The 12,419-nt window shown below is 42.9% G+C and overlaps 1 protein-coding gene across 7 annotated transcripts in view; it reads left to right on the forward strand.

Moving 5' to 3' along the window:
* The window catches only part of TRIO (trio Rho guanine nucleotide exchange factor), a 324,357-nt gene that overhangs the window by 149,496 nt on the left and 162,442 nt on the right, over positions 1-12,419 (forward strand). For all 7 annotated transcript variants that reach the window (XM_045566321.1, XM_045566324.1, XM_045566326.1 and 4 more), the window contains one exon: positions 3,847-4,077. In XM_045566321.1, the coding sequence (XP_045422277.1) occupies positions 3,847-4,077 (231 nt within the window). The remainder of the gene's footprint in view (positions 1-3,846; positions 4,078-12,419) is intronic.

Below are 12,419 nucleotides of genomic sequence, written 5' to 3' on the forward strand. Positions count from 1 at the left end.
GAAGCTGGTCGAGCTCCTTTTTAAAGGCACTGTATGAATGAGTGATGGCATGATCAGTTCCTAGCATGAGAGGGAAACAGCAAAACGAGTCAGCTGGGTAGAAAAGTGACTAAAACCATCTCTCTGTGGTGTGTGTGGAAGCTCAGTTCCCTTGCTGTAGGGTCCCTCACAACGCGTTGTTTGAGGGCTGCAATATTGCTGTAGGTGGCATGGAGCGCTAGTGAGCATCTGCCGCTGCATCAGAGCCGGCGGTCCACACGAGGGTTGTCTTCTCCTTACTCCAAACTCGGCTTGGGGCCTTCCTTGCAAGCACTTGAAATACAGGAGCAACAAAAGTAGAGCCTAAGTGCGATCTAGAGAACACAGTATCTGGCTTACACCAACTGGGCTGCTCCAGCATCCTGTTTCCATCTTATTTTAGTCTTTCCTTTCTGATAATCCCAGATAGAGGTGCCAGAGAGTCAAACAAGGTTGGACTGATCTGATTTTGAATAAGAAACTGAATAGGCAGAAGAAATAGAAACCAGCTTTTGGAGGTCCATCCTATAAGAACTTTGTTTAGAGAAAGAACCAGCCAGTCCTTTACTGGGGGGCCTCCCTGGGGCCTGGGAAAATAACTGTTGCTGCTAGTACATGAACTCTTGGGAGGCGACTGGCCTGCATTATTGGTGGGAGCTTCTCAGCGTAGCCATAGGAGCCCAAGACAGGTTTGACCTCCTTACCCAGAGACACAGCGCTCATCTATTTGGGTGAGGAGTGTTAACTAATGCTACAAAATAAGCTGGGTACTCACTCACTGACCCTTTTCCACTCTTTCTGCTTTATTAGAACCTTGATATGGGAATAATTTCATCAAGAGCTGGAGAAGAGAGAGGACTCATTCCCAGGCTTTCTGTGGAAGTCGCACTCTGCAGGCCATGGCAGGCCAAGCCTGCAAAAAAATTAAAGCAGTGTGGGCCTTAATCAGTGCAGACGGTGCGATTCATTTCATGTCTGTTTTGAAGGACCACCATTTCTTTGTGACAGGCTAAATGTTTTTGTGTATTTTGCCTATTTTTGTTATATCTTGGGAATACCATTTCCTAGCTCTTCTAGATCCAAAGCACTACATTTAGACCTAATTGACATATCTGTAGGTCTTTGGGTGGTTGTTGCTTTTGTGATAAAGTCTGGGTACTATTCTCTTTCCTTAGATTAGAGCAACATCTGTCCTTTGTGCAAGTGAAAAATATTCCTGCTGGAAACTCTTAGCTCTAATCTGAGTTAATGGGAAATGTAGATATCCCAGTACCAGAAATAAGAACAGGCAAGTCTGAGTGAAGTTTTATGGAACTTTTTAAAGGATGACATGCAGAAATCCAAGTTACAAATCTTATGTGCAGTTTTGATTAAAAGTAAATATTCGAGAACCAGGACATTGTTCTAGATTTTAAACAGTTAAGTTTTCTCTTAAATATTACCTGTGATATGGTAAAATTTTAAACTGCAATTACTTTTTTTGCTTTAATGAGTACTTGAATTTTTATTAAATCATTTAGATATTAGAGCACATTAGTTCAAATATTTATGAAATGTTATTCTTTGTAAAATGTAATTTTGATTGACCTTCAGGTCCCTCAGCCTGTATTCCAAGAAAAACAAAGAGCAGACTGAAAAATGAGATGATTTGATCTGTTAAAAAATTAGAGAAAAGTCCTGCTATTTGATAATGAAGGTTTATTTTCTTTTTGTAGCTGTTGTCTCTTTGTGGGTCACAGTTTGAGTGCCTAGAAGCTAAAAACAGAGTTTTAAACAAAACATTGAACTGAAGTAAATTAATTCACCTGGTTCTGTAGTTGAAGAAATGTAGAACGTCACATACTGTAAACTTACATTACTTGTTTTAGTGCTTAAATTATATATGAATTTTTTGTGTGCTATATACTTTACAATCCCTCCTTTTGTTGATTTTTTTTCTGGTCATTCTGTACCACTTATAATCATCTCTGTACAATAGGACAGCAGTCTTCATAAAACTGAAGCATTTTTTTCACATATTACTGTACTTAACAAAGACAAAGACATTTTGCTAAAAGCTACTAAAATATATATGCTTACCTTCATGTGCTTTAAATAATACTTTTTAATTGCCAAATCTACAAAAGCTATACTGAGATAAAAAATTATTTCCACAAAGATTTATTGGAGAAATGCTATATATGAACATGCATTTAGAGTTCCATGCTGTCTGGTTGTAGTGAGGACAACAGGTGTTTCCTTGCCTGGAGTCTTTACTGCCACTGTCGCTACCAGCAAGTGACAGACCAGTGGTGGCACCGACAAAGATGCTTTAATCCCTGCTTATGAATTCCCGGAAGGTGGAGCTTTGCTCAGTGAGTTGTCTTATGTTAAGGTATTCACTGCTCAGCAGACATTTCCCACCACCCCTCCACCACCATGAGCCAGTGTGTCCTTGGAAACTCATTCATGATATCTGCTCCTGAGATCTGTGAAACAGTTGCAAAGACACTCAAGGAAAGAAAGATTCATTGGAATATTGTTGCTCAGAATATTCCATTCTCAGCAGAAGAATATTAATGGTGTCACATGGATTCCTTTTGTAAACTTGGTAAAGGCTAGGAGCTCATTTTGTCATTTTGTATTGATGGTTTAAGATTCAAAACAATGGCTTGAGATAGAGATTGGCTGTCTGCCTCTGTAAAAGAAACCTAAAGGCTGGCATTGCAGGGCTAATGGGGTAGCTGTTAGTCAGAGGATCTGTAAGATCCTCTTTCTATATTGCATTTTCGAGCAGGTGGGCTGCTGTTTTTAAGATTGCCTCAGAGTAATCAATAGCTTCTGAAGCTCTAGCCGTCTCATTCCAGTTCTTGGCGGCAGGGAAGAGGAACTTGCCACCAGCAGTTGGTGTGGAGGCTCTTAGTCAGCCTGCCTCATTGTCCCGGTAGCAAGTGAGGCCTGCGGAATGTCCTGATCTCTGCCTTTAATCCTCTTCTAACTGTAGTTGTGCCAGAATGCAACATGTTTATTTTTCGATATGTGAATTTTAGACCTTTTGTGGAAGTGCTGATTATTTTTTTTTAATTTGAGCATATTATGGAGGTACAAATGTTTAGGTTACATATATTGCCCTTGCCCAAGCTTCATGCGTGTCCATCTCTCAGACAGTGCGCACCACACCCATTACATGTGTGTATATACCCATCCCCTCCTCTGCCTGCCCAACACCCAGTGAATGTTATTACTATATGTGCACTTAAGTGTTGATCAGTTAATACCAATGTGATGGTGAGTACATGTGGTGCTTGTTTTTCCATTCTTGGGATTCTTCACTTAGTAGAATGGGCTCCAGCTCTATCCAGGATAATACAAGAGGTGCTAGATCACCATTGTTTTTTCTGGCTGAGTAGTACTCTATGGTATATACATATACCACATTTTATTAATCTACTCATGTATTGATGGGCACTTGGGTGGTTTCCACATCTTTGCAATTGCAGATTGTGCTGCTGTAAACATTCTAGTGCAGATATCTTTTATATAGAATGTCTTTTGTTCTTTTGGGTAGTTGCCCAGTGATGAGATTGCTGGATCGAATGGTAGTTCTACTTGTATCTCTTTGAGGTATCTCCATATTGCTTTCCACGGAGGTTGTACTTACTAGTTAAGTTTTATTTTATCTTTCGTAATATGTGCCTTTGAGTAAAACTTTGGTGTGAGACTGTGTGTGAATGCCTGGGCATACGTGTGCCTGTGTGTGTGTGCACACTTGCATCCAAAGACAGAATCTACAGCACAGCTTGAGCGAAGCCTTAAATCTTGAGTAATTGCTCATTATTTTGTGGGCAGGTGAGCCAAGATGGGAAGTCACTCCTTGACAAGCTCCAACGGCCCTTGACTCCTGGCAGCTCCGATTCCCTGACAGCCTCTGCCAACTACTCCAAGGCTGTCCACCACGTCCTGGATGTCATCCACGAGGTGCTGCACCACCAGCGGCAGCTCGAGAACATTTGGCAGCACCGCAAGGTCCGGCTCCATCAGAGGCTGCAGCTGTGTGTGTTCCAGCAGGACGTCCAGCAGGTGGGTTTCAGGCTGTACTCTTCTCCGTGGGGAATGGCTCACGCTGGGTCGAGTTTGGGTGAGTGCGTCGTCATATTGGGAAGATCTGTGTGTAAGGAGCAGGTAGAAGATAGGATAGGAGTTTCTTTGCTGGCCACGAGTAAAAACTGGGCTTGAGAACGTGTGCACAGGCTGCCTCAGCCACTGGCCCCCGTGTGCTGAACCCAGGAGGCATCGCGGAGCCATCCTGGGGAGGCTATGAGTGGTCTTCTCAGTGCACATCATTCTCAGTTGTATTTATTTGTGAGAATAATGCTGGTGGGGCTTCCACTGGTATGGTGTTACAGTTTAAGACCTGTCTGCTTTCTGACTGCTTAAATGACAAGGTAGTCGGGCTTCTCTTCCTGCCTGGTAGATAGTGCAGTCTGTGGTGCACAGTAGGTGCTTTAGAGTTAGTAATCTCATTAATGAAATGTGGGCTTGCATGACTATTCATTCCTAAGCAGTTGACATCTCTTTTGTTAGTTGTTATTACAAAAATGAGAGTAAGTTCTGTTCCCCACCTATTTACTTCCTTACTGTGCAATAAGGATTTTAAGGATTAAAGCTGTGGGAGCATATAAAATGTGATATGGCTTTCGTGATAAATACTGGTCATATCCTTGCCCCCAAATAGAGGAAAAGATGAGGAAGGAAACGAGGCATCACCTCTGGGGAGGAGGAATTCTGGCGTTTGCAGGGACACCCCAGCCTCTAGGAAGTCGGCCTGGAGCCAGGCGATATGTCTGCTGTAGAATCACTCCCTTCTCCCTGGGCGTGAAGAGTCCTCGGGCATTGTTGAGACATGCAGGATCCCAGGGTTGCATCTCCCCGAGTGTTCTCTGAAGGTGAGGGATTTCTGCTGAATGGGCTGAGATTTTGGAGAGTCGTCCTGTGTTCTGATTAACTTGAGATGTGTGTCACTAACTGTCATCCTTCACTTAACGTTGAGTCTGGTAAGTTCAGGATACGTCTAATGGTCCTGTAGTTTTTAATTTTCGCATGCTCTGCTCTGCTCTGATTCTAATTTTATTTTTTGAGTTCTCTGAAGGTTACAGAGGAATGATCGTTTTGATATTCATGCTTCTTAACAATGCTGTTTCAGTCCAAGAAGATAATTGCCAGGGAAAGAGTATAGTGCAGGAGAGAAAAGGGTGGAGCCAGCGTCAAAGAGTTACTGAGAGAACGGACTGTGTAAGATTGAAGGCATGAATATTACGTTTTTTAATTGTCCAAAAACTTTCACAGATCATGCATGAAATGTTAATAGTTTAAATGTAATTATGGAAGGACTCCCACCCCTGCCTTGTGTCCTTTGGATCAAGTGTGATTACACTTCCGTGCGCTGGTGCACTTCCCCAGAGGGGGCCTATTTCCTTGCCTGAGAAAAAGCAGCAGGGCCCCCTGATGCTGCCCCATTTTTATGCCTTTTGGGGGTACCCAGTGGCATAAGAATAAGCCATTAGCCACCTGGAAGGCACAGGAAAGGAAGCCTTTGGGGATGGGCTGAGGGGTCTGGCCATCTCATTTGGCACCTGCTACTTCATGCACTTGAATTTGAAAACAGCAAACATGTAGAAAGGTAATTATGATAATTATGAGCCCAGTTCTTTAAGCTAGCTTTTTTTTTTCCCTGAAGAAGACATTGGGTTAGATGTCAATCGGAGAAGGTGTTTTGCGATACACATAATGCATATATTGTCCTATTAGCATTCCACAGAAAATATATATTGCCCATTAAGGGAAATGTTTTTTGTTGATTAATGATCTGGAATGGTTTGGACTTGTTATGCAAATAGGAAATTGCTATGCAGGCTTGACTCATGAAGCAAAGAGCAAAGCTGATAAGATTAATCAAAGCATACTTTGGACAATAGGATGTCAAAACCAAAAACATGTTTCTAAAACTCAAGAGATTAATAACACATAGGGAAGTTTTTGCCACATTAAGCATATAGTAGGCTTGATGAGCTGAGGATAAATGAAAAAAATAATTGTACTTTAGAAAGACATTATCAGCAGAAGATAAATTTGTAAAGACAAAAATAAGCCAATTTAGAGATACCAAGTGTTTCTTATTTGACTGTTTTGGGTGATGAAAAAGCTTTTGTAAATATTGTTGAGAAAAAATAACAACAACTTACTGAACAATAGGTATGGAATTACTACGGTTTTAGTAAAGCAACCCTCCAAAAAGGTATACACTTGTCTGTTGGAAGAACAAATGCCGATCTGTTAGCGGTGGATCGTGAGGAATGGAGAGAAGAGTGCAGGGGGAGAATGGCATGGGGAGTTTGATTTGTAAGACATGGTTAATTTTGGTATAGTGGTAGGTTTTTTTTTTCCTTCAACAAGCAGAGACCATTTTATAATTTCTGATGGAATGTGTTTGGGAAGGTCTGGGGCATGGCATAGGAGTGGGGGAGAAGCTGCTGTTGCATGGTGTTCTCAGGCGTCCAAACAGGGAAGAGGGAAGACCCCCTGAGGACTCCCCCAGGACCCACTCCGGCTGCTGCTAGATATTAGCCTTGCCTTCGTTAATTTAAAAGTAAAATGAAAACTCTTTGTCACATTTCCTGATGATCAAGTAATATACCTGTTTCCATTGGTTTGTGCTGACCATTAGAGCAACCCGCAGTAAAGGTTTGATTGAATTAGTGAATGAATAGTTGTGTTGCTGCTAAGGCGTGTTTTTTAGTGTAGAATATCCTTTAGTTTTCTGTGAGAAGGTAACATATTTTTGCTGTACTTACTCAAATGGAGCAGTAGTCATGGAAGCAGACTGAAGCAGGGTGCTAGCAGACTCATTTTTCTACCTCGCCCATCCAGTTGGCCTGCCTCTTAGATTGCTGGGATTTAGTTTACTCTAACGTGTCAGGGGAGGTGGATGACCCAAAAATCCACTCTCCTGAAGCAAGCTGACTCCTCTCAAAGAAGCCCTTCGGGCAGGGAGACCTTCTTCTGTAAAAGCCTCCTGTTTCCCCCACAGCCTTCGTGTGTGGACATCACCCCACCCCCATGGAGTTATCTCTTGGAAGAACTCCCTCCAGGTTGATGTCAGACTATTAACTAATATTCTTAAAAATGATCAAGCAAATCTAGTCCACTCTAGATTCTTCTTGTCCGCCCTCCATTCTTTTTCTTCAGAGTATCTTAATTGAATTTGTGGTGCTCCAAGAGATACAGAGGTTAATAATGTCAAACAACTGCAAGCTCCTTTTCTCAGGGAATTTATAATCTAGTAAGAGCAATTTTTTGTTTTTTTTAAGGAGGTGGTTTAACAATCTAATAAATTAGACTACAACATGCACAGATGCAGCATTTGTGTCTTTGGTTATTGTCAGGTATAATTTGCTAAGACATAAATTTGAATCATGCCTGTCCAGGTACTTTCAGAAGTGAAGGGATAAATAAAACTAGCTTTCTCATTCATGTTGTCTACCCGTCTTGCATGTGTGCATTTGGAGGGCACATATCTATATTTTGGTGATTTGTGCAAATTTGGGAGTTCCTCAGAACTTTGCTATATTATTCTCAAGCGTCAAGTATCTAGTGTACAAGGAGAAATGAAAAGGGCTATGATAGAGGTGCAGGTAGCAGCTGTCATGCTGGGGGTGCCAGGAATGTCTTCATGGAAGAGGCAGAGCTTGAGCTGCATTTGGAATGGTGAGTGGAAGGTCAGTAGGCGGAGGGATGGGCAGTAGGGATTGCAGCGATAACAGGACAGGAGAGGACAGGGCCTGTCCAAGGAGCAGCAGGTGTGCAGTGTGGATGGAAGGGAGGGATGTGGAGGAAGGAGGTGTGGCTGGGGCTGGAAGGTAACATGGGGCCAGGCATGGAAAACATGGTCCCAATGGTGAAGGTGTGGGGCTTGTTTCTGTAAGTGTTGGGCCACCATTGAAGGGACACAGACTAACCTGCATTGAATGTCAGTGTGTAGTGCCAGGGCCATGTGTGACATCTGAATGGCATTGAGCTCATCCTGTTGCTTTGTGGGTGCTCCCTAATGTGTACGTGTCTTTCCTCTCTTCGCGCTCTCAGCCGGCCTGTTGAGGGGTAGTGCTTTCCCCGGTTCCTCACCTGAGTTCAAACCCTGAGGCGCTGAGTAAACTGTGCATTGTGACCCGATGCAGTAGGGGGTGGATGGCACTCATGAATTGCAGGCATGAGACTAAAGGCCAGGAGCCTGGCTGGGTTCCATGTGGACGCCGTGCAAGCCATGGACCAGTCTTGGAGAGCGGGAATGTGAGGTGCAAAGGGCGCAGCCATCTGGGTTTTACTCACTGGTGTTTCCCAAGTGTCTGGAATAGCAGATGCTCAGTATTTGAATGAGTGAATGAGTAGATGAAGAAATTTAAGTAATTCTCCAATTTTGTTAACTGAATTTTTCTGGGGGTTAAAAGTTTCTTCATTTATTCTAGAATGGGGGAGGGCTAGTTTTGTATCTGGGAGATCTGCCTGAAGGAATGGAAGCTTTGATTGATAACAGGGACTTAGGGGTGTCTGGGGAAGGAAGGGATAATTTCAAGGCATGGGACTTTTAGAAGTGTGGTAACTTCTCTGGTAGAGATTTTGGTCATTTGAATGCAAAATGAGCATCTTTAATGCTGAATTCCAGCTGAGGGAGAGAAGTCAACATATGCCTAAGAGGCAAAGCTAAAGATCTCTGCTGTGTAGAGAAGCCATTTCACAGATTCATCTCGGGTCGCAGGCTGCAGTCTTTTAGCCTGTAAAAGCCATGTATGTGTGAGGCTTGGCTCAGGGGTTCTAGGTTAGCACCACCTGTGCTGGACCTAGCTTTTAAGTGAAGTTTGAGTTCCTGAACTCCCTTGTCCTCTGCACATTAAGTTGGGGGAGTTCTCATCCCACTCACCAGAGTCATTATGTAGCCCTAGCTATTTAACATTTTCTGCTGTTTACATTCCCACACTTGCAGTTTTGATTGTGTCTCTTGATAAGAATGGCTATGGGATCACCATCTTTGTTTCTTAAGAGTTTTCGGTTAGAATTAGGGAGTGCAGATGAGGCCTGCGCTTGGTTTGGGATTGGGAACTGCTGGGCGCAGGCAGAGGCCGACTCTGCTGATCTTCCTGGTAGGTTTGGAACCAGCGCGTAATCACCTTCTGTAGCCGTGAACACCGGAGAGACTGGACTGGAATCTGGTGAGCTTAGTAACCACAGCTTGCAAGGAGCTACAGGTTAAAACAGTGGGAGGACGAAAAGGAGAAAAGGATGATTCCTTCCCACACACCCTTCCACCCAACGTGGATATAATACAAGAATGCCGGGGTGTGAGCTAGCACCACGAGCCAGTGCGACAGGAAGCAGAGAGCCCATAGGAGGAGGGTCAGGCGGGAGTGATCAGGGGGCTGAGGTCAGCAAGCCTTTGAGCAGGCACAGGGTCAGGGGCCAGGATGCCCAGGCTTGGGAGAGCCAAGGCAGACCCCAGTGAGCGTGGGCCCCGTGCCTGAGTGCCAGCCACGTGCCCGGGTCCCCTGGGATGGAAGCACCAGGGGATTAGCTGAACAGAGAAGGTTACACACACGTGTGTGGTAACATATGTATGTGCATATTTATATGTATCTGTGTATTAACATGTATGTATTTAGAAATATTTGTAGAGTTCAATGACTAGATTGAAACTATACATAATAACTTCAGTTTCCCAGATAACATCTGGACATATGAAGATTTTTGGGGAGACAACTTTGGACCATTTTATATTCATTTCTGAACTAAGAATGGAAAAATAATTGTTAAAAGTTTAGAAAATCACTGAAAAGATTAACCAGTGGTGATAGTGATGGTTTAGTTTGGGTTTTGTGGGAATATCCGTGATGATACTATTTATATGAATAATAGCCACCCCCATTAAGCTTCTTTGGTTTTGTTAAGAGATTTCATGTGTTTGTGTAATTAAAACCAGGGTAATAGCAGGGAGAACTGGTGATTTGTGTTTGTTTTAGCAGGAAGGTAGGTGGATGGATAGACGGATGATGTAAAAGCTGAAAAGCCCGCCGGCCACCCTCATCGTTCACTGGTTTCTCCTGTGCTGCCGTCCAGCCGGGAGAGCGCGTGGGGCTGGTGCTCCCAGCACGTCACGTGCTCCTGCGGTAGTTAAGCGGAAGCATCTCTTGCATGCAGGACGTTGCAGTTCCGTGTCACACACTTGCTGTGTGTTCCTTGCCTGAGATATTTTTAAAAATAGCTTCTTTCTCCCATGTGAGCATTAGGCTTAGTCTGATTTGTCATGTTCTAGAAACCATTTTGTAAAAAGCTCTTTCCATATTAAGAATAATTATATATATATTTAGAACATTCTTAATTCTGATTTTGAAATACAGTGAACGAAGAAATGGAGAGTTTTTGGCTCCTGTGGAGGAAAATTAAGAAATGTGGTGAGAGAGCATCCTTCCTGTCAGGCAGCTGTGAAGGCTGGACCTGAAAAGGTCCCGCCCCTTCCCTTGGTCCCCAAAACCCCACGGATGTGTGCTGAGTTCTGTGTCTGTCTCATTTCACTTTAAAAAATTATGTCGTGGACATCATAGAATTTGGAGTGAGAGCCTCTCCTTTTTCAGGTGATAAAACCAAGCCTTGGAAAAGTCGAGTGACTTGGCCAAAGCTCCAGGAAGCCTCGTGGTGTCTTTACTATTGTACTTTGCTGCTCTGGGTCTGAGGACGATGCTTGATTTCTGAGCTAATCAAGAGTAAAATCAACATGTTGCCGAAGAAAGAATCTTTAAGTGGTGCTTTTCAGACTGAGGGAAGGGACTTTCCTAGAAGCAGCAGTTGCCCATGACAGTGAAGGAAAATAGCTCCTTACGGAGTTTTTTCTTTACTCCTTTTAATGTTTTGGAGTTGAGTCCCCCAGGAGTGGACCAGTGGAAAGGAACAGGTGAGGGCAAGGGCACCGTGCACTGGTGCTGGCCCCGAGCTCTGCAGCCCCAGCCCACTCCTCAGCCGCCTCGGGCCCTGCTTGCCTCGCTGTCCGGTGATCTGGTAGCTGGTGGTGACGGCATGGCTTCAGTGTCTTGCTGAGCTTGGCTTGCACTGGAAAGGGAAGGACATGACCAAGACACTGGTGTCAGGAGTACGCTATGTTTGGAGCACTCAGGAAAGAAGTGTTAGCCAGCCTAAGATAGGGTGGATTCCGGTAATTTAAACTGGATATTCCCTCACTTGTGATTTCCACTTCATAGATAAATTTCATTAATAGCACAATACTGAATATCCTCATGGTGATGCCAAACACCAGCCTTTAATAAAAATTAACATTATCTGGCGGGGCATGGAGGCTCATTCCTGTAATCCCAGCACTTTGGAAGGCTGAGCCAGGAGGATCTCTTAAGGCCAGGAGTTTGAGACCAGTGAGAGCAACATAGAGACACCCAGTCTCTACAAAAAAGAAAAAGAACTAGCCAGGTGTGCTAGTGCACACCTATAGTCCCAGGTACTCAGGAGGCTGAGGCAGGAGGATCGCTTGAGCCCAGGAGTTGGAGATTGCAGTGAGCTATGATGACAACACTGCACTCTAGGCCTGGGTGACAAAGTGAGACCTTGTCTCATTAAAAAAAAAAAAAAATCTAAGTGAAAGTGCTGTTTTTGGTCACTTACATATGTTTAGCAAATTTGAAATGATGTTGTTTAATCGATCAGTCATCTTTTGTTCTATCACTTAAATACCATTGATAGTCAAGAAAACTCAAAATGTAATATATTCATTTTTAGATTGGTTTCCTTAGGGATTTTAAATAAAGCCAACAGTGATTGAACAAGGAAGTTACTAAAATAAATGAAACCAGGTAATTAATTTTGGTTTATAGAGAATTTAGAGTGGGCATGGAGGAAATTCGTATTTTTCAACTGGAAAAAAATCTGATTTTTGTATAAAAAACATTCGGCTTATTTTAGAATTACCCTTGTTTTCTTTGTTTAATATATTTTAAAAACTGAATATAGAATCAGAAGAGCTTAATATTTTCATTTTTGTGTGCATAAAATGTGACTTAAGAGGGGCTTTCATTAATAAGGCACAAAACACTATTATTCACTATGTATTGTCTCCTTTAAAACAGTATCTGGAGTTGACAAATGTTTGTATATTTTCTTTGAATGCTCCTTGGATCCAGAGTTACCAGTAAAAATAGACTAGCTTAATGTGTTCTTGGTTGTTTTATGTCAGATGTGTTATCATAGTTTTTACAAACAAGTCTAGAGATGGAACTCTAATTTTAGAAGCATCTTAAAGGGTTTTAGGCAGTATTTACAAACTGTAATGTAATACAGTGATTTTGGAGTTAAGACCTGCATTTGAATCTCTTTTT

This window comes from Lemur catta, chromosome 12, assembly GCF_020740605.2.
Source record: "Lemur catta isolate mLemCat1 chromosome 12, mLemCat1.pri, whole genome shotgun sequence".
In the NCBI taxonomy this organism is placed as follows: Eukaryota; Metazoa; Chordata; class Mammalia; order Primates; family Lemuridae; genus Lemur; species Lemur catta.